A 23,297-nucleotide genomic window follows, 5' to 3' on the forward strand; every position below is an offset into this window, starting at 1 on the left:
TTTCTCTGGGTGAACTTTTTACATTGCCACAATACAAGGAGACAGATGTATGCTGGGTGTATTTCTGTTTTCACAACCCACCAAATGTGGACATGGATTACAAGATCTTTAACATTTATTTTTGATTTTGAGATTTTTTGATATTTTTGATTTTGAGATTTTTTGATATTTTTGATTTTAACACAATGCATGTAGATGTACACATGCAAAGATTTATGGCACTGACAGGAGCTGCCGAAATTTGAACTGACATCACACCTCTTACATCTCATGCCAACATGAGAGCGATTGTGAATATGTGTTTCTGTGTGTAAGTGCCTGTGTGTCTGTCTGTCTGCATGTGCGTGGAGTGATGGCCTAGAGGTAACGCGTCCGCCTAGGAAGCGAGACAATCTGAGCTCATGGCTCAGCTGCCAATATTTTCTCCCCCTCCACTAGAAAGTGGTGGTCTGGACGCTAGTCATTTTGATGAGATGATAAACCAAAGTCCTGTGTGCAGCATGCACTTAGCGCACGTAAAAGAACCCACAGCAACAAAAGGGTTGTTCCTGGCAAAATTCTGTAGAAAAATCCACTGTGATAGGAAAAACAAACAAAAAAACTGCACGCAGGAAAAAATACAAAAAAATGGGTGGCACTGTAGTGTAGCGACGCGCTCTCCCTGGGGAGAGCAGCCCGAATTTCACACAGAGAAATCTGTTGTGATAAAAAGAAATACAAATACAAATATATATCAGGGCTTCCTACACTTGGTTTCCTCAGAGAGTCCACAGGACTCCCACTCAGGTATTTTAGAGGGTCCTCATGTGGTTCTAGCGAGTCCGATCAGTCACAGGTCAACAAACCATTCTTTCATCCAAACACACCACACACTGCCTTTCAGTCAGTTCACACACACACACAAACACACAACCTGACAATGAATGAGTGAAAGAGATAGACACACTCGCACACACTCACTCACAAACACTCTCTCCCTCAGTGAGAGAGAGATATATACACATGCACACACACGCAAGAGAGAGAGAGAGAGAGAGAGAGAGAGAGAGAGAGAGAGAGAGAGAGTGATGCACACACACAAGAGAGAGATACACATGCACACACACACAGACAGGCTACTCATTCCCTGCTCCCTCCACCCCTCTCTCTCTCTCTCTCACACACACATACACACAGATATGCACACAGTGGCAGAGAGAGAAAGAGTGAGATGTGTGAACTACTGAAATTAGTGAAAATGAAAAGCCGTACAAGGCCGATTTTTTAAAGTTTGTCAATCCTGTCACAAATGCATTTCTTTTCTGGGAGTTGCAGGATGACATGACCGCGAATTTAACATGAGTTCTGCACTTCATTACATGTGCATCTCCGTCATACTGCAGCCATATGAATTCTTTATTCCCATGAACGTTGATATGTGTGGCTTTTCTTTTTCGGCGATCCACCCCCTTTTGAAGCTGGCTTATCAATGTCGGCTGATTCAGAATATGCCTTTTATCTTCTTTGCATTTTGGAGCCTCAAGCCATTAGAGGCATTCTTATTTCGAACAGTATCACGGAATATTTGACAAGCCTCGTGAGTGTACCGGAAATGGGCAATAGTTTTCTGTAATGGGAGATAAGACGAAAGTAGTGAACTTTGCAGCAGTCACTGATTTTGCAAAGATAAGATGCCAACTGAAAACTAATGAAATGAGAAGAAGCGATCACTGTTTTTTGACTGTGACTCATTCATGTTTCGATTGACACCGATTTTATAGTTTGTCCTGTGTACTCCCTAGCCAAAACTATAGTGCGTCCTCTCTCATTTCAGAGAGTCAGGGACGCACTTATGTGCGTTAACGGAAGCCCTGTATACATACACACACACAAGTGTATATATGAACAGATTGATAGATAGATGTGTAATTAAGTTGGCCTGACCACTGTGTTGGGTTTATGTGTAAGTCGGGCATCTGCTCTTTCTTCCATAAGCAAATGTGGTGGCGTGTTTAATATGGATCAGTCAGCATATTTTGACACATCCTTGAAATTGAAACTGTGTGAGTGCATGTATGCATGCATGTATGTATGAAGGCATGTCTCTGTGAGCTTGGTTGTGAACATGTATGCACAAGCATATAATATTTGTATACATGATCAGCCTCCATTGTGAAAGTTTCAACAAAAAACATCCCAAAGTTGCCAAAAATTCAGATAAATACAATATTTAATTGTAAATAGTTGATAAAATACTGCATCAAACATCTCCCAGTTCATTTAATAGCAATAATAAACATATGTACATTGGAACAAATGGGGAAAAAAGCCAGTATACGTACATCTCTGCGTCTCACCTCATAGCGTTTCTGTATGGCCTGGTTCTGTCTGCGGAGGTCCTCCATCTTCTTTGTGAGGAGGGCCTCCTTCTCTTCCTTCGTCAGCATATCAAGGAAGAGCTCTTTGTGCGCATCCTGATTACACACACACATTCAGAACTCCTGTCAATAGTGTCCACGTTGATATATGTCATCAAAATCTATTTGCTTCCATTTAATAATAATAGTGATAAAGATCTACAAAGCTGTCATTAGAATATATATATATATATATATATATATATATGTGTGTGTGTGTGTGTGTGTGTGTGTGTGTGTGTGTGTGTGTGTATCATGAGCTATCCATTAAGAAAAAAAATGTATCTTGAGCCTACCTCCGTTGAGCTGAGAAAAACAATTACAAGAAAAAGGAGCTAGAAAGACACTTAAATGCCAATTTACTCAGAAATTTCATTACACATAAAACATACTGACATATATATGCACAAAACACCCATCCACCTTACCTTACAAATGCACATGCTCATGGGCATGCACACATTCACATATAATATTATGTGTATCAAAAACATCCTCACAGGGCAGTCCATGGAAACTGACCCAACCAACACAATCTAAATACATGAACACACTGAACGGATTGTGATCCCAGCAGGACTGCACTAATATAGACCCCCTGGCAAATAGGGAGGGGCAAATCACCATCCAACATTCACCTGGCACTGCCAGGATTTGGGAACCAGACTTTTCTGAGAGCAGTCTAAAAAACAAACAAACAACAACAACAAAAAACACAACAACAACCAGTAACTCTGACATACGTTCTAGAGAGCAGTTTAAAAAACGGACAACTACACCAGACATTCAAGAAAAACTAGCAACAACTCCCATCATTCCAGAGAGCTGTCTAAAAAAGAACTAGCTACAGCAGACATTCCCCAACACTAGCAACTACACCCGATATTCAAAGAGCTGGCCAAAAAGAACCAACAACTCCACCAGACCTTCTAGAGAGCGGTCTAAAAACACCGAGCAATTACACTGGACATTCCAGACACTGAGGTGTCAGAGTGAAGCACTACACCAGACCTGGCTATAGCACCCGCCATTGCCTAAGGTTCTAAGAACTCTTACATCACACCCATCAAGCAGACAAGAACTTCTTTTCAAATATTACATGGACACAAAACATAGGAACAGTGTAAGTACTGAAAAAAAAAGAGTTGCTATATGTGTAGTCGCAAGGAATAATAAATGGAAAAAAAGAACATATGAAAGAAAGATAAAAAACAGACTAAGACAATGGTTTTGTTTTTATTTTTTCTAAAATTTATTTTACTGTCTGAAACACAGTACAGAAACTGTCTGAAATAGAGTACAGATATTTGCCTTCAGGCTCATGAAAGAAAATAAAAAGGTTAAAATCTGTTTAATGCAACAGTTATTCTAAAGAATTAGACAATCATTCCATCATAAAAGTAAGATCACTCACACAAGGAAGGTGGAATAGGGTTGGGGGAGAGACTGTAGACAGTCTAAAATATTGACAGGTGGATGTGTTAATATATATAATGGGGAAATGTTTACACACACACACACACACACACACACACACACACACACACACACACACAGAGGACAGCAATGCAAATATAAGAACAAGCAAGCCACAGTTTAACTTTAGGACTACTTTATATGAAAATACTAAATGAATTGATCACTTTATGATCTATTAAATTAAGGCATATAAAATCTAAATCTAAATCCCAGGCATGCAAATAAAACACTTAATCATGCCATCTCTCTTCTCTTCCATTTAAACACCCAGCACTGCCACTGTACTTCAAACTTTGATTCAAAACAAGTGCATAGTTGCCACCTCTGCCCAGCCAGCAGTTTGCCCAGAAAAAAACCCTGATGCACAGCAGCCTTGAGATTAAATTAAATCAACATAATTGACAAGCCTCAGCCCGCCTCAAAGACAGATGATGAGATAACTGACAAGACTGCTCCCCAGTTGCATAACAACATCCCCCTTCTCTCTCCTTCTTGCTGATTAGCTTGACGAAGCTGGCAGGCGATAAGTTCAAGAGCCCTGAAAACACATGAGGCTGTGGGCTTGCCTTGTCTTCACTCGCCTGTGTGCTGTTGCCAACACAGTAATGAACGCCACTTCACTGCACTGTCAGGTCAGAGAAGGTTAGAGACAAGGTGCAAACTGTGGTGCAAGTTTCAAGCGATGAATGCTTTGTTTATCTGGTGGATGAAATTCCTGTTGGCTTTTTTTTTCCATTTCCACTGGGAATAACTAACATGCAACATCAATTCCACAAGCAGTTGCTGGCGTTTTCCAAATCTTCCTTTGGTCCGATTTCAGACTATAGTTGGAGAAATCTAGTTACCTACCTCTCATAAGGGGCTATGGGTCCAGTTTTTGTTTTTTATGCCCTCTGTATCACTTTACTTTCATTGATAACCATAACAAATAGCACTTGGTGAACAGCCTGATATTGTGATAACATGTGGTATAATATTGCAAGTAAAACTGATACACATACGCAAACACATACAAGTGTACACACACACACACACATAAGCACAAACACACACACACCCATACAACTAATATATCATTATATGCTTTCACAGATCTTGTTAAATTGATGGATATATGCACAAATGCATATATACAACCCCATATATTGGCATTCACATTGTATGCAGTAACATGCACAACTGCTTGACATACTGATACAAAAAACACACAACAACAACAACAAAACTAACTTTACACACATACACACACAGACATACAGTGTACACATGCCTGCCTGTATTGTACATGTACGAGCACGTCTGAAGTTATGTTTTAAATTATATAACTTTGAGCAAAAGATATGAGAGAGAGAGAGAGACAGAGAGAGAGAGAGACAGAGAGAGAGAGTGAGTGTTTGTGTGTGCATGTTGTGTTGTGTCTGTACAAGAAAGTGAGAAAGACTAAAAATCATAGTTTTGTTTTGCTTCTAAAGGTTGGGGTTGGATGGGGGGCAAGGCATTCATATTTGTATCAGAGAGAAAAAAAGCTTATGCATGAGCACTTAGTGAAAAGAAAAAAAATCCTTGTTTGAGATTTTTTTGTATAACATGTCATAATTAGCACGAAAAAATATATTTTGTGTTGTATGATTATCATATTGCACTGTCCTGGTGCATCACAATTTATTTTCAGAGTGCGCTCTCACTGGGTAAATGCCCAAATCAACACACAGGCTGAGATGGCATCTCTCTCTTTTTCCTCCACTCCTCCACCTCCTGTCTGCATGTGTTTTCTGCTAACTGACATTTACAATCCAGTTCAGCCAAAAGCTGTGTTTCCTTTCTCTCTCCCTCCCTCATTTTTTCCCTCTCGCTCTTGGTCTTTTTTTTCTTAACACCATAGGGCATACTGCACACAGTACAGGACCAATGTTCATTCCCCTGGAAGGACTAGCTCCCCGGCCACTTCTCAAGGGCAAGGTAAGGAGAAAGGCTGGTCCAAACCAAAGATTGAGCTCAATAGTACTTCCCTCCCTTCTTCCATGGTAGGTGTAGTATGGCCAGGATTCCATGGTTTGGGAGAGAGTATCAAGGGAGAAGGGCTGTGGAGAAGTTCATTACCTCAACAATCTACACCATTCGGGACCGGGAAATAGACTGTTGAGACTGCTTAAACAAAGTTTCCAGGTTAAGAACTCCATTGGTGTAGTCTTAAAAAAAAAGAAAAAAAGAGAGAGTTACAGTTTACAAGTAAAAAAAACAACCCAACTTACCCTGTCAGTATTGTCTACAAATTTCTAAAATCCTTACCTATGTACTCTAAATATGACCGGTGTAATCTGAAAAAACAAAACATTACAGCAGAACTCTACATTAAAAAAAAAATCTAACCTGTGTAATCTTAACATATTACCTGTGTATTAGAAAAGCCTATATTATGTGTACTTTAAAAACCATACTTGTGTACTCCAAGAACCTCATCTATGTACTCTAAAAACCCTATCTGTGTAATCTAAAGACGTTACCTGAGTAGTGAAACAGAACAGCATAAAAACCTCTTACCTGTGTAGCCATTTTGGCTTTGGCAGATATGGGCACTTGGGTTCCCCAACAACTGTGAGATTACAGCACTTTTTTTTTCTTTTTTTTTTATAGATTTTTTTTTTCTGCAGATGGCCTTTTCATGTGATGGCTTTTACTGCCCCTGTTACCTGCACAAACACATTATCATAGCAATGGAGCACTGCGTAAAAGTGCATTTAGACAAAAAGTATATTATAAAAATGAATGAAGATGCATGGGAAAAGTTATACAAACATATTTGCTTTGCTGGGACTGTGATGAATCTGGGTGTGGCCATGTATGGGGGACTTGAGTGAGCAGCATGGGAGTACTGTGCCACTGAAACGGTGCAAATGATGGGGCAGCAAAAAAAAAAAAAAAAAAAAAAAAAAAAAAATCCTTCACATACATTAGTTCTGCTGGTCAGGCATCTGCTTGGCAGATGTGGTGTAGCGTATATGGTTTGTCCGAACGCAGTGACGCCTCCTTGAGCAACTGAAACTGAAACTGATCTTCAGTTTCAGTGAAAATATGTGTAAGTGTGCATATTGATAAGCACATCTTCTGTGAGTGAATGAGTGAGAGTGAGTGCAGGTGTGTATGTGTGCACGCATGCATGCACACATGAGTGTGTGTATGTGTGTGTGTGTGTCAGTGTGTGGACACACATGTGGACTGACAAGTGATGTGCATTTACACATGCATGCAATGTTTGTATGCACATAATTATGCATACACACACATATAGGTACAATATTCCTTGTGACCCCGGTGCACTTGGTAATAAAGACATTCTATTCTATTCTCTATTCTATTGTAATGTAGGTAGATGTGTATAATACTCTCTCTCTCTCTCTGTGTGTGTGTGTATGTGTGTGTGTGTGTGTGTGTGTGTGTGTGTGTGTGAGAGAGAGAGAGAGAGAGAGAGAGAGAGAGAGAGAGAGAGAGAGAGATTCAAGCAAATCATCAATATGCTTGGTTTTAACTAACAGCATATTATGGTATGGTATGGTATAGTATGGTATGATTTGATATGCTATGGTTTGATATGCTATTCACAATTTATAATGTCATTTTATCTGCTGTACTGTGCTGTGCTGTTAAGACAGGAAACAATAAGTCAATGAATGTGTATGAATGAGTATCAATTCTTCAGTATCCCTTTTCCCCTGGGGAAAAAAAAGAAGTATATTACCAAATCAATGATTACCCCCCTCCTCAACTGGTCAAAGGCAAATCAACCTGGTAGTGGAGATAACCTTGTAAGTACAAGGAGAGAAGGTGAACGCTGATGACATGACTCCACAACAGCTATAGCTGACTGAGTGCATGCCAAGCTACCTGACTGGTCTGAACAAACATTCCAAACTGACAGGCTTTCATTAACATGTCCCCCTGCCTGCCACTGGTCAGTCAGATGAAAGCCAATGTCTAGTTACTGGTGATCAATGTCTGAGCCTGGCCTGGCCTTCTTGGCATTCAACAGAGATATCCTTCACTCAACCGGAACTTGTACACACCTGGAGGCATTCAGAGATATCCAAACTATTTGGCTGAACATTTTACATACCCGAGCTTTTTCAGGAGTTACCCTGAGCTGAATTTGTACACAAATTTCTACATACCTACACCTACTTACTCTCGCTTACCACTGACTGTGCTGGGATAAAGAGAAGATTTATTTCTACAGAGATTAAAAACAACAACAACAACAATAACAAAAAACCAAAAAACAAACAAAACAAAACAAACAAACAAAAAAATCTGTAAAAAAGATTTGAAGGTGGTAAGAGTCATGTATCACTGACTGTGATGACAGGTGTGGAGCAAAGTTGGCGAGGGGCTCTGACTCTGGAAGGAAGGATGAGTGGCAGCAACATGCAAGCTCTGATACACCAAAGTCAACTCACCAGTTTATCATTATGTGTGTAAATCTTTCATGATGTGCAGACCACTGAACTCAATGCTGTAAACTCTGAATCTCATGCCCACATACACATGCTCTCCCCCCCCCCCCCCCTCTCTCTCTCATCTGAAGTCATAGGAATTTTCTGAACACACACACAAGCACATACACACACACACACAGAGGCGTGTACGCGCACACACACATACAGTAATACAATTATGCATGCACCACATTCCTGCACGTGTACTTCAAAAGTGTGTACGGATCTAATATGTACATGTGTATCTGTTGCGATGCATCATGCATGAGAAGCATTTAACTAAACATCAACAGCTGCACCTTTCAAATGAACTGACTTACATGGGAAAACAAAGAAAACACTGTACACAACTCTTTAATCAGAAGTAAAATTAGTTGGTAATGATGCAAAGGAAACAATTCTAAAACGTAACAATGCAGCTGGACTGTAATTTCATTTAAATAGAGATCTAATGTCACACACACACACACACACACACACACACACACACACACACACACACTGACAAACTAAGACACACCAAAACATTGTTTATCAACTGGAATCAATACCTTCCTTAACCATGGCTTTAACCCAGCTTTATAATCTATCATGATCCTGTCTCTTGTGTATCAGGCCAAGATGTACAGAAAGGAAATTGCAGGCAGAGAAGAGGATTAGAAAGAAGATGACAACCAGCTACACAGAGTTCCCCCAACTCTTGGCCCCGTGCCAACGCCAGAGGAAGCGGCAGTCATCACAATCTGCACTGCATTCTTCACTGTTTTGCCTCTGCATAAAAACCCACACTAATTCCCGTTGTCTGGGAATGTGTCCAAGACACCAGTCACCATGCATGCTGGCAAGAGGAGAGTTTCTGCATCTGCTCACATCCTTTCCCATTATTCTATCCTCTCCAGTGAAAGGGATTGCAGGAGTCGAACATTCCTTTCAACTGTCGATGGGGTTTAAGCTCAAGAAAAACAATGTTTGTCTCTTCTGGCAACTGCAAACCAAACCAAAACAACTTTGTTTCATGAATCCTGTGTGTGCATGTGTGAGAAGGGTGATGGTGGTGGTAGGGATGAGAGGACTGAAAGGTGTGTGTGTGTGTGTGTGTGTGTGTGTGTGTGTGTGTGTGTGTGTGTACTGGCATTATAGTGAGCTTACTATATATGTATAAAGAAGGCTTACAGTCAGTTTCCAGGTTCACACACACACACACACACACACACACACACACACACACACACAACCTGTACACCCGTGTCCATGTCAGCTTATCTGTCTGTCAGTCTTTCAGGGTGTCTAGAACTATTTCTGCCCCTGTCTGGCTGAGGCTCACTTTTTCTCCCATCCACCCTTCTCTTTCTCACCCTGCATATGTAATGACTAATATATTGATATGCAAATAACACTAATGATGGAATTATGCAAATATTATATTTTTATAATATCAATGATAGAATTATCATGTTCATACAAACACAAATATCATAATATCAATGATAGAATTATCATGTTCATACAAATGCTAGCGCATTTCCAAACACTATTTGTACAGTTTTCTTCCAAATCACTGTACTGTTTAACACTTCCTATTCACAGGCTTTCCTTGGTTTGAATTGAATGAAAAGACAACAGGATGGAGGTAACATAGCTCGTGAGAAAAGCTGGAACAGACTCAGCTGAAGACCAGTGTCTTACCTTGTGTCTGGCACAGTCAAATAACATTGTCCTATTTTTTTTATGACAGTTTGTCTTATTCATTACTGCACAAAGTGACAAGTCATACCTTGCCTAAATTGTTCTCACTTCCTGACACCAGCACTCTATTATCAAACATACAAGCATATTTATAACGAAATCACTTGAGGATATATAATGGACACGTAACCATCAAATGCAGTACACTGTAAATATACACCATTGTGTATGCCTACACATATAGCACATGTGTTCATATTTGCATGTAACACACATGAAGGACAATGTCATGATTAAGCACATAAAACAGATTATGTAAATAAATCTGTATGTAAAATGAAGCAGAAAATAAAAAAAATAAAATACTGCCTCACCCTTGAGCACAGAATAACTTCAAAGATATCCCAATAATGAAACACCAAGACTGCCTTGCAAAACAGGATGCACATTTTACTGGGAATGCACATGTGAGGGAAGACCTCTCTAATCACCGCTTGCTGCTCATGAACATGTTGCCTTATAGGCCTTTACAAAAAGCAGAATATTCTATAAAAACACAAAATGCTGCTGCATAACAATTCTGATAGTATCATATCACCAGAAGCTCTCTGATGATAACCTGTACTTGTTCCTGTTAGTGTTATTCTTTTTTTTCTTTTTTTTTTTAAGCATTGGGGAGGGGGGGGGGAGAAAAAAAAAAAAGAGAGAAGAGAAATCACAGCACTGTCATTAATTTGTACTGTTACAGCCTCTGTGTACTCATACTGTTACAGCCTCTGTGTACTCATACTGTTACAGCCTCTGTTTTCTCCACAGACCAGATTGTAAATAATTACCATGTAAAGAAAACCTTTCTCAATCAATAGCTCCTGCAGGAAATGAATGCTTGCTAAGTGCTGATCAATTGTCATCCATGGTCGTTGCTCAGTGAGCAGCATTTGCAGCAGATCAACACATTGCACTGACACAAGTCATAATCTCTCATGTACACATTCTTCAATCAACATCACTTGCAGGAGACGAACACAAAGTACTGAAGTGTCTTTCAAACATTGTAACAATCAACAGCACTGGAAGGAGATGAACACAAAGCAACACCAAGGCTCAACCAAAGGCATTTGCTGTTGATGAGTACTACAAAACAACACAATACAACGGTCCTCAACACATCACCACTCAATTAACAACACTCCCTGGCAGCACATAACTGTTTAGTATTCAACTGTTCTCAACACTCCTGTAAGCCTCAGGTATGGCTGTTCACTACAACTTCCATGGTTTTGCAGATCAGTGTGATGCACCATGATCAAGAGACATATCTTCTCAATCTCTCTTCTTCATAGATCATGGTTGTGGTTCCTTTTCTCTCTGCCCTCAAGCTGAAAGGCTCTTCATCATTTGGCACAAAACGTGGCCGCAGGGCTGGAGCACTCTAAAGAGAGTTGTAATCCTGGCACTCACACGCACACCAGCTCTGTTCCTTACAGTCTGGAGTGCTGAACCCCTTGCCTGTGCCCTCCTCTCCCTCCCCATCCAGGTGCCAGGAGGCCCGCCAACAACAGGGGAATGTGGGTAAGAGTGGGGGAGGGAGGAAAGGGGGGGGAGTGTCAGAGTCAGGCCTACTGGGTTACAGGTGTGGGAATGGCAGCTACCGGGTCGTGGGTTCCAGAACAGTTCTAGAATGGTACAACTTTCCCCAGATTATGAATCATCCTGCATAGAAACTGTCATAAACTGAATAGTGTATGCATGGTCTTGAAAATAATTCAAAGGAAAAAAAAAAACATACTTAACCAGTGACATCCCCCCACTCCCAAAAAGGGATGAAAACTGGTATATCATACCTGTCTGATAAACACGGACTGTGTCAGAGTATGGGAAATAATGCATGTTCTTATGCAATCCTACTGTGATGTTGAAACAAATAAATACACAACATATTCACAAATTAACAGCTCATGCCTCAGTATTCTTAGAAATGTAGCAGACCCCTGTATCAGTCAGTGAGTGGGTGTATGTGTGTGTACGAACATGTATGTGTGCAAATGCAGATGCATGTTTGTGCATGAGCATGCATGCATATGGGTGAATATGAAGTGTATGTGTAGGATGGTCAGAGTTAGTCAACAATGTTTGAGCATATAAGAGAGAGAGGAGACTGCATGTGCATGGATGTGCATGTGCATACACACATGTACTGAGTGGTGGAAGTCACTGCAGTCAGTGAACTTAATGTGTAAATGTTCATGAGAGTGAGAGAGAGATCTACAGACCATGTTGTTTGAGAACATGACTGAACAAGAATGAATGAGAGAAAGAGAGACAGATGGAAAGCGTATGCATGTGCATGTGAAATGTGTAAACCTGAGAACCAAATATAAGCACTGCCAATGCATGTGTTGTGAGCTGACAATAACTCATAGCACTATTTAGAGTATGTACCATTCTTATCTAGGGAATGCACAACAGGCAGCTGTCATTCCATGTTAAAGCAACACACAGACACACACACATGTACAAACACACGCACGCACGCAAACAGACACACACACACAGACACACAGTGTGTAAGAAAAACAGCAAGTGCTGTTACTTGAAGTTCTTCCCATTATTTTTCCTGTCTATTGATGCATGCACAGTCAAAGGCTTGTTTTCTTTCTGCATGATTTCATCCTGTTCCACCGTGGCCAAAGACATGACTTTTTACCTGAAGGGACACTGTGTAACTGAACACATCTGCCACCGTGGCCAGATGCACAGCCACAGCATATTGGACACTACACCAGCACTTAGGAGCAATAGGTACAAAATGCCAGACTTTCCTGTTGTCCACATCTGGTATGAATTACACAGTTCTGCTGCTTTACATATGCATGCTTGGATACTTTTCATGTCTTTTGCCACGCTTTTCTTTATCTTGTAATCAGCAATTACACTCTCTTTTGAAAAAAATAAAATAAACAATTTGGACATATTTAGGGGCAAGAATTTTCAAGAATGATTTAAAATATTTCAATAAATCTATGTCTTCCCATTCAGTTGATTTATCAACTGTACATAAGTTGTTGTGTCTTAACAACTTGACTTTTTTTGTTTTTGTTTTTGTTGTTGTAATATATTCTCTCTGTTCACTCTGCTTAAATTCACCTGACTGCAAATAAGATGTAAAGAGTTAAGAACTGAATTCATTATCAACATAATTAACTGAAATAATTATTGCTGAACCAGATTAAACATCATTATAATTTCTTTTTCGAAAGTTTCCAAAGTGACCGAAACAACAACAACAAAATCAGAAAGCATTCAATCTCTCACTGTTTTATCAAACAGTGACTGAGTTAGAAGTAACTTCATCTAATTGTTTTGCCTCAGTGAAAATTCTCAGTCTAATACAGCAAGAGACATTTTTTATCGTTCTAAAACAGACCAAAATCTGAACTATTTGTATTTGTATTTCTTTTTATCACAACAGATTTCTCTGGGCTGCTCTCCCCAGGGAGAGCGCGTCGCTATACTACAGCGCCACCCTTTTTTTTCCTGTGTGCAGTTTATTTGTTTTTCCTATATAAGTGGATTTTTCTCCAGAATGTTGCCAGGAACAACCCTATATTGAAAGCTGCACATATCTTCATAAACATCTGCTGCAGTTTTTTTTATTTTTATGAATGTAAAGTGACTTGCTTGGCATTTTACCAAATTTGCTGGCTGTTTGTAACTGACATTCAAAAGACAAAAACCATCGCTGCAACAAAGCCCTTAATTTACTAACTACATTGAGGGGAAAGCATGACCATTTCCATGCTGGCAATGTCCCCACTTTGTTGCTGAAAATCTGTGTCCACACCCACAAAGTTTGTTGTTTGGGGTCTGTCTGTGTGGTGTGAGACTGTTTCCTCCCTTGCATGCACTCAACTTGTGTGTGGATTGCAGAATTTTTACAGCCTTTCAATGAAGGCTACAAACTGGAGTAAACTGCCTTTCCCAGGGACACAACACCATGTTGATCACTGGTGAATACTGGATCAGTAGTACACCTAATGATTCTGCCATGGTGCCTCATCTTAACCTTTTTAACCTAACACATTTTCCAACTGTTCTGGTTGAGCTCTGTTGTCACAATTATCTCCAGGATCGCACATCAACTATGCCCACCCTGTTTCATCTGCCATCATCAACAGTATTACTCAACAGCATCTACAACACTGATAAGGATCTGTATACTGTAGTAGGTGTAACTCTGATCCCAACGTCTGACCTATAGACTGTCAACAGGGTGTTATTTTATTCTTGATGAATAGGGCTCTACTGGCATTTGAACTTTGAGGGCAAAGTTGGATTACAATGGTGAGCACTATGAGGGGATGGCATATATTGCTTTTGTGGCTGGAGCTTTACACATTTTATGAGTTGGGCAATTTTTGTCATACCTTAAGTTTTGGAGCATGGGGTTTGCTTGAGTGGTGAGTTGTTTATTCTCCATTGCAAGCCCTCAACTTTCATGTTAAAAAACAAACAAAAAAGAAAAGATTGTGCAGAATATGTGCAAAATTTTCATTAAGGATACACATTTCCCACTGTTATTGATCAAGCTCTCAAGTAAATCCAGGACAGCAGATCAAACATTTCCACCCTGTCATCAACATTAAAAAAAAAAAAAAAAAAAAAAAAAAAAAAAAATTACCATCATCACTTCACAAGCCTACATGTAATTGGTATCCATTCATTCATGAATACTCTGATCTGGATACTCCCCTTGATTCTTCTCTCCAGTCATCCATTCAGTGTGTGTGTGTGTGTGTGTGTGTGTGTGTGTGTGTGTGTGTGTGTGTGTGTGTGTCTGTGTGCGCGCGCGCATGAATAAGTGTTTCTGTTGTTTTGGGGTTTTTTTTTGTGTGTGTGCACATAACTGTGAAATACTTAAGGATGTGTGCATGTATGTGTGTAAGTTAAAGATATGTATGTGAATCTGTCGGTGTTATATATAATTATGTTTAACTGTGTCGGTGTTATCATGTATAACTGCAAAATCTTAATAATACCAGATTTTTCACTCTCATTTACTGTCTTAGTTTACATTGTAAATTTCATTTTTAAACAAAAGAAGAAGAAGAAAAAAAAACATGAATGAGACTGAGCTACGACTATGAGCAAGAGAAAGGACATCAAGAGTCCAAGTAGATATCTATGTGTGAATCTGAAAATGTGGGGAAGAAAGTCAAAGACATAAAATAGTTATGAGCAAAGGATGGGTTGGAGAGGTTTGGGGATTGGGAGTTTTGGAAGGTCAATACAAAAAAAAATGGGTCAGTAGGTGAGTCAGTGGGTGGGTGTGAATAAGTTCCACACCTGTGGTTTTGAAAAAGTCAAACATGTAATAACTATGCACTGAAAAAAAAAGATAAATAAAATGCATATTATCCACACGCAAAAAAAAGAAGAAAAGCATCAATACTTAATATTAAGTATATATTACTTTAACCTTTGTTGTAGAGTTATTACTCTTTATTCTTATATCATCAAATTTCATGATTTATGTTGCATTAGAAATAATGATTACTTGTTTGGCTTAACAGTCTGAAGTATTTAGCACTAACGGAACCTAAATCAATCTATTTCATCATCGACGTCTACTTCCATCGTTATCATCACTCTCGAACTCCCGATGTCCCATCGTAAACACTTTACCAAGTCCAAAGGAAAATAAAAAAAAGAAAGCGCATCCTATGTGCAACAGACCCCGACGGACTTAACGCTTGATGCACTATCCCCGTTCATTTCCTGTCGGCAAATCTTCTGTTGATTCTGTAACCTTCCCTGGAAAATCCCACGCCCATCTTTTCATGCTAGCAGCAAATGGGTGTTTGCACTGGAACACTGTTGCAGACGATAGCTGACTGACTCACGTCTGCTGTCGACGAACTCGCACTCGGAACATCCCAACCAAAGAATGGATAGTAAAATGAAAGCAAAGGTTCGCTCTTAAACAAATAAATCATAATTGTGAAAATGCGTTCATTTTCCATTAATACTGAAGCAACATTCCAAAAATTCCAAAGGCGTACTTACGAAAGTTGGTCCATGATCCAAAACCCTCCAGCTACCCTTCTCGTCTGTCTGAAGAGCTGGCCACTGTGGCAAACCAAGGGCTACAACTCTGTATGTTATGTTACTGCGGGTTTTCAGGGGGGGGTGGGGGGGGGGGCAAATCGATGACTCAAGACGTGTCGTCCTGTCTTGTGCAAGAAATTCGCTGGTTATAGATTGATTTTCAAGTCCGCGTTGTTAAAGGGAAAAGAAATAGGTACAAGAATGAGACGACAGAATGAGATGGAGAATACACTGGCGCATACAAAAGACACGTGCAATGCGCGCTCACCGCGCACTACGGCACGGCCTCACACACACACACACACACACACACCGGCACACAAACCGCATCAGATCTTTCGGAGGGGGGAGCCCCGTGGGGGGTGGCGGGGAGGGGGGGGAGGGGACGGGGGAGGGGGTAGGAAGGTTAATTAGAAAAAAAAAAATGCTGGTTTGATTCTCAAATATTTTTTTAGACTTAGACCAAAGCGACCGATAAATTGTCAGTCTCTTTCCATAACAATAACATATAGACCCAGGCATAGTACTACATGAGCGTCTCCGTGATCTGAACAATTCGTTAATTCAGTTGGCGATTTATCAGCGTGAAAGTGAACAACAACAACAACAAAATCTACATGTGAAACTGGGGCTACAGTTTCGGAACTTCCCAGCAATGGAAAATGACTAAAATCAGTGTAGCATGTCAGTGTCTGACTCCGAGTCGACTGAGTCAATCAGGTTAAAGGCCATGTTGAACACACTCTCCTCAGCCCCCTCTCACAAGTTGTGGCCGTTGAGGACTCACGGCGACACCAACTGAACTGAACCCCCCGTGGCTCTCTCTCTCCTCTGTGTGTGTGCCGTGTGTGCCGTCACTGTGTGTGTCCGTGACAGTGTGTGTGTGTGTGTGTGTGTGTGGTGTGTGTGTGTGTGTGGTGTGTGTGTGTGTGTGTGTGTGTGTGTGTGTGTGTGTGTGTGTGTGCGTGTGCGCCGTGTGCAATATGCCGGTTTCAGGCGCATGATTTCATGTTCAGTTGTAAATTACCTCCTCAAAAGGAACTTGAAGAAACTGACGAGTCATCTCTGTGTGTGTGTGTGTGTGTGTGTGTGTGTGTGTGTGTGTGTGTGTGTGTGAGACCGTGAGTGTGTGTGTGTGTGTGTGTGTGTGTGTGTGTGTGTGTGTGTGTGTGTGAGGTGTGCCGCCGTGTGTGTGCCGCCCCGGCGTGTGTGTGTGTGTGTGTCAGTGTGCCGTGTCAGTGCCAACTGAGTGTGCCGGCCGTGTGTGTGTGTGTGTGTGTGTGTGTGTGTGTGTGTGTGTCACGGTGTGTGTGTGTGTGTGTGTGTGTGTGTGTGTGTGTGTGTGTGCCGTGTGTGTGTGTGCGTGCCCGGTGTGTGTGTCAGTGTGTCAGTGCCAACTGAGTGTGCCGGCCGTGTGTGTGTGTGTGTGTGTGTGACGGTGTGTGTGTCTGTGTGTGTGTGTGCCGTGTGTGTGTGTGTGTGTGTGTGTGTGTGTGAGAGAGAGAGAGTCAGTGTGTCAGTGCCAACTGAGTGTGCCGGCCGCGCGCGCGTGTGTGTGTGTGCGTGCGTGTGCGTGTGCGTGTGTGTGCGCGCTGAGTTTGTGTCTTTGTTTATGCGCCCACTGATGTAACTCGTGATAGAAAGCGTGCGCAACGCCTTGAGTGTCAGCGTGTAGCCTATATGTCACCGAGCTGGCGCACGTGCATGTTAGTGCGCGCGCGCGAGTGCGTGCCGCCATGCGTCGGTGTGCATGCTTGTGTATGCGCGTGGGCTTGAAAATTTAATATTACAGTAGATCTCACACACACACACACACACACACACACACGCTGACGCAAGGAGTGCAAAGACTGAACGGTTCTGCCACCTGTCCACATCAAACACCGACTAATTTCCTCAGTGTAAACATGTCATCTTTTATTTATTTTTCAAAGGCACTGGCACATAATTAGTGCAGAAATGTACTCTCAATATTGCTCAAAAGAAAAGCACTTTGCGCTGACAGAATGTTGTATTTAACATGATTTAAACACGTTACTTCTTGAGACATGTTTCGCAAGATTTTGACTCGTCAGTCTCGCAAAGATTTTCATTCGGATATAATTTCCTGTATTTCGCCGCATAATATATATATATATTTTTCAAATCTGATATTACTGGCTCAATAAATAAAGGCATGACTTCATTATGTCACACTTTAACAGATGTGATATAAACCCGATATCCAAGACGACATGTTTAATCAAGAAAATAACATTCACGACAGCTGTTTTGAATAAATGAGTACATGTCAAAACTAGTTGCATTTCTGGCCTTGTGTTTTGAACTTACTGTCTGTCTGGGTTTCTCTTTCCCATCTCTCTCACCCAGAAATGCGGTTCTAATTTTATACTGGATAATTAAAAAAATATATATATTACACTCATTGTCATAACCACTGTCCTCGTTACAAAATCAGTGTTGTCTCAGATCAGCAAGTTTTAATAGCTATGGCTCTCGTGCAGTTAATTATACAAAAAGACAGAAAATTGTGTCTGCATCAGAATCACAAACGGTGCACTCTCTCACGCTCGCAGGTAACCCCACACCCCCCTTTCACACACACTTTCTCTTCAGTCATCCGTCATGTTCTGCCCAAGGCCGGCGGATTAGTTCAAACAAAAATTGTGAAGACCTTGCATGAAATTCTTTAAATGCAAAATTTTTTGAGCCATTGAAAGATTAAAATTCACTTTGATTAAACATTTAAAAAGCGCACTATTTTGACCCGGCAAGTTACGTGGTTGTCAATTGATTTAACTTATATAGTCATGTTTTTTCCCCCCAGTGACACAAACGAAATAGTACAAATGAACACAAGTAGACTCGTCACAGCAATCACTGGCTGCACCACACACCTCAACAACTGAGACATGAACTGGCTGAAACGTAATGTGAAAATGCCATGCAAGGACAATCGACCACACAGGCATAATCATTGCCTCGCATATTGAAATTATGGCATCGAAGAGGGGGGCGGGGGATCTTTATACAGCCCTATCGTATATAAAAGTAGGCGTCTTCTTCATCTTGAAAAGCCGATAAAATTTAACATTTGTTGGTATCTATCAAATCTTTTCCACAAAACTTTAAATACGTAATCAGAAAGAAAAAAAACCCACCTTTATGTATATATATCTTTTTAATCGAGTTTGTGTCCGCAACAAAAGTGTAATTTTCTCAAGGTGCGCTCTGTCCAAATCAGCAAATAATTATATGAAATTCTAAAATGTTGCAATTGTAAAAACAATCACAATTTTACTATTTAAAAACACACACGCACACACCACACGCCCGCGAAATCTTGCTACGATATTCTATTGTTTATCACGGACAGGACCTATAGTGACTGGAAAAAAAAACATGTCAACGCTTTCACACACACTAGAAGGGCGTCTTTTAAGTGAACCACATACGCCATTCATAATTATAATTCTCTCGCCCCATTCTTAGCTTAGTTAAAATGAGTTGTTTAACACACACATCAAATGACTGGAAAATGAGAAAAATAAGAAAAACATGGCCACTTATATGCAGACCCCCAGACTCATGTGCCCAGGCGTATCCTACGTCTTTCACAAAGCCCCAACTTTCTGGGCACCTGCAAAAAGGTCTGGACATCCGGATTTCACGTTGCTGACTTCAGTAGAAAATCGTGGACGTGCACCAGCAAGCAGCCGCCCTCGCTACACTCACTCATCAAACACCACATTGTCTATCGCAGACCGTGGGTATAGGCTGCCGTAGTCGGGAGGAGGACCAGCCACCTCGTTGACCACAGAATAGGGGGCAGGGGGGTCGCTCTCCCTGGCCAGCCTCTTCCTGCCCGGAGAGTCAGATTCGCCGCTGGACCGACAGTAGCCGCTGTCATTGGGTGATGGTGGGTCTTCAGCGGAGCACTGTGCCTGCCCCTGGCGTTGTGGGGATTGTGCTGGAGACTCCTTGCAGTGCCTGTCGAGGCAGTGGACCAAGAGCAAAACAAGAACAACGAGGACAAAGACGACGAGGAGCTCAATCGTCCCTGGATGCATGGTCAGTTTTCGCGGCTTCCCTTGCGACTGATCGAGGTGGTGCTGCTGCTGCTGCTGCCTTTTGCCGTGCGTGCGACGTGACGTGTGGACTGGCGACAGTCACATCACATGTCAGAAGGAAAATGTCGGCAAGTGCACGTCATGTTTCATGTCATGTGGAAAGGGGAAGTGGAGGGGTGGAGAGTAGTGGGGGCGGGGAGAGCAGAAGACATGCATTAGCAAGGAATTAGAGAACACACATTAAAAAAAAAAAAAAAAAAAATTATGTGCGCGTTCGCACGTGTCCCTTTCTTCTCCCCCACCTTCTCTCCCCGCCACCCCCCAACAGTTCCCGGATACACGAAAGTCCAAAAGCATCTTCTCCTTAACCGATCACCTCCCACCGTTTCCCTTATATATGTCTTTCCACTGCACGTGTCCCAGTATCAGTGGGGTATACCTACATAAGGATGGAATTTTGCCGTTCTCCAAGATTAGCAATGTGCAGACCTGCTGGTGTCTCGGCCCTCTGTGTCTGTAGTATACACAAAATCACTACCCCATAGTCCATAGTATTTCTGGTAGGAGGAGATCAAAAAGACTGAAATTCTGTGGGCTTCTTCCCCTTTTATGCCCTTTGTCGTAATAAAATCAAGTATTATGTCCAGTGGGGTTGGCTTTGCATGTCTGGGATTCTGCGTATAAATTTTATGTAAAAAAAAAAAAAGAAAAAGAAAAAGAAAAACCGCACTCGTCATAGTGGTAAAAGTATTCACGGAAACCAATGTTTGGGAGATTATGTTAACACAAACATGTCAGCATGTACCAACGGTTAAAGGTTTCCTATCAATCGCAGGGTTATAAAAAAAAAAAAGTCATACACGAAAGAAAAACCTCAGTTACATCCCACAAACGCAGACTAAGAACAAAATAATCACAATATGGATAAAAATTGAATTATCAATGAAAATATGAACGAAAAACAAATACCAAACCCTTAAAGGATTTTAAAAAAATCCATGTTCACTATTTGTGTTAACGTGTGATGTAAAAAAAAACCCCAACAAAAACAAAAACAAAAAAAACCGCCAAAAAAACCCCAACACACAAACAACCCCCCCCCCCCCCAAAAAAAAAAAAAACAACAAACAAACCACACGTCCTATTTCCAAACAACAACAACTACAACTAATACTACTCGGGAGAATAGGCCTAGCAAATTTCCGTGGCCTACCTTCCAAATCGTAGTTGGAGTAATTGGAAGAAATCAGGTGGGTCTGGTCAGCTCTCTTTTCTCTACCTTTGTGTCCTGCACACTGGTACGCCAAGAGTCCTCTGCGGACGTTGCTGCTTGCCACTGTGAAAGGATTGAAGGGCCTTTGCAGTTCACGCTGAAGTGGTCGTCAGAAGTCTCAACAAAATTTCAAGTTTGCTAACCCACCAAGAAAAATATATATAGAAGTAGACGCGTGAACTGTGTTTGAACACTAACGAAATTCGTTCTCGTGTGCACGTGCAAAAAGAAATATTTACAGCCGCGATACAGTAGTCGCCGAAAGACTATACGTGCGTGGGCGTACGTGCGTCCGTGCGCGCGCGCACGCTCGTGCGTGTTTCTGTAAAGAAGAAGGAGGCTTGTAAATACCAAGAGGAAAAAAACATGTTATTCTCGGAAAGTAAACGAAATCGGAATCCGATCCACCAAATACAACAAACCTGACATTCCAACACTGACTTCAGCCCCCGATTACATTACTTTTTTTAATCTCTCTCTCTCTCTCTCTCTCTCTGTGCGCGCGTGTGTGTGTCGGTGTGTTTGTGCGTGCGTGCGCGAGTAATGCGTGTGAAGTTATGATCGTGCAAATACTGAAGTAAAAGTAAAAATGGAAGTTGGAAACAGAGAGAGAGGGTGAGAGAGAAAAGGGGGGAGAGAGAAGGAGAGAGGGAGAGAAGGGGGAAGAGAAAGGGAGAGAAGGGGGAAGAGAGAGAGGGAGAGAAGGGGGGGGGGGGGGGGGGGGGGGTGAGAGAAGGAGAGATAGAGGTAAAATGAGAATGAACGAACGAACGAACGAACGAATCTTTTTAATGTGGGAAGTGGAATAAGCATGCATATGCTTTTTTACATCCAGCCCTCAGGGCAAAAGAAATGAAATCAAAATGTTCACAAGATAACAAAGGGTTATAGAAAAACATACATGAAATTCAAATACACTCAATTGCACAGTAGCATTTACAAGTACATAATCATGATACCTGCATTAATGACAACAATGTACATGAATATGGTAATGAGAGAGATAGAGTGAGTGAGTGAGTGAGAGAGAGAGAGAAACAGGATGAATGAATGAAGGAAGGAAGGAAGGAATAAATGAATGATAAATGAATGAATGAATCTTATTTCCGATAGCACCAGAGCAAGCAAACAATTGCCCCCTCCAGCCCTCGAAAGGGAAAAACGTCCAAAGAAAAGGTATGAAGAAGACCACAAAAAATGAGCAAACGTTAACAAATTCATAGAAAACGAGAAAAGAACAACACCATAATAAGCATCATATTTATAAGAAACAACACGTAATTTATAGCATCATATTTATAAGAAACAACACGTAATTTATAAAAATGCGCAGCGAGGGAGAGAGAGAGAACTCAGAACTCAGAACTCAAAACGTTTTTATTCAAGGATTAAGATTTTAGGCATTGCCTATTCTTCCAATCTGTCCTTGCTAATCTACATCTATTACAAATAGCACACACATAAATGAAAGGAAAAAGTTTTCATGCAGAACTGTATACATAATGAAGAAAACACCCCCCGGCCCTCCACACACACCCACATCCGTGCACACACATGCATACACACACTGACGCTCGCGTGCGAGCGCACACACATACATACACACACACGCGCGCACACACACTGACAGCGCCCCCTCACTCCCCCATACACTAAGATTCACAGATGGATGGGACAGTGAGTCACAGAGAGATAGATAGATAAGGTACAGTATTGTTACTGTCTCTGAAATCTATGTGTGGCAAGTGCAGCATACTACAGTGACTACTACCATCACCAATATTACTTGAACACT

General features: G+C 41.2%; 2 protein-coding genes across 8 annotated transcripts in view; both read right to left on the reverse strand.

Annotated features, from left to right (window-relative positions):
• LOC143281330 (uncharacterized) overlaps positions 1-16,208 on the reverse strand; it is a 55,008-nt gene extending 38,800 nt beyond the window's left edge. For 6 of the 7 annotated variants that reach the window (XM_076586526.1, XM_076586524.1, XM_076586525.1 and 3 more), the window contains exons 1-3: positions 16,118-16,208; positions 6,417-6,565; positions 2,322-2,453 (exon numbers count right to left, since the gene is read on the reverse strand). In XM_076586526.1, the coding sequence (XP_076442641.1) occupies positions 2,322-2,453; positions 6,417-6,428 (144 nt within the window). In that variant the 5' untranslated portion in view covers positions 6,429-6,565; positions 16,118-16,208. The remainder of the gene's footprint in view (positions 1-2,321; positions 2,454-6,416; positions 6,566-16,117) is intronic. The other variant, XM_076586522.1, reaches the window with a different exon arrangement.
• A 1,872-nt stretch (positions 16,209-18,080) lies between these two features.
• LOC143281496 (uncharacterized) overlaps positions 18,081-23,297 on the reverse strand; it is an 11,647-nt gene continuing 6,430 nt past the window's right edge. The window contains exons 3-4 of the mRNA XM_076586705.1: positions 21,443-21,599; positions 18,081-20,318 (exon numbers count right to left, since the gene is read on the reverse strand). Of these exons, the coding sequence (XP_076442820.1) occupies positions 19,891-20,318; positions 21,443-21,599 (585 nt within the window). The 3' untranslated portion in view covers positions 18,081-19,890. The remainder of the gene's footprint in view (positions 20,319-21,442; positions 21,600-23,297) is intronic.

Source organism: Babylonia areolata, chromosome 4, assembly GCF_041734735.1.
Source record: "Babylonia areolata isolate BAREFJ2019XMU chromosome 4, ASM4173473v1, whole genome shotgun sequence".
NCBI lineage: Eukaryota > Metazoa > Mollusca > Gastropoda > Neogastropoda > Buccinidae > Babylonia > Babylonia areolata.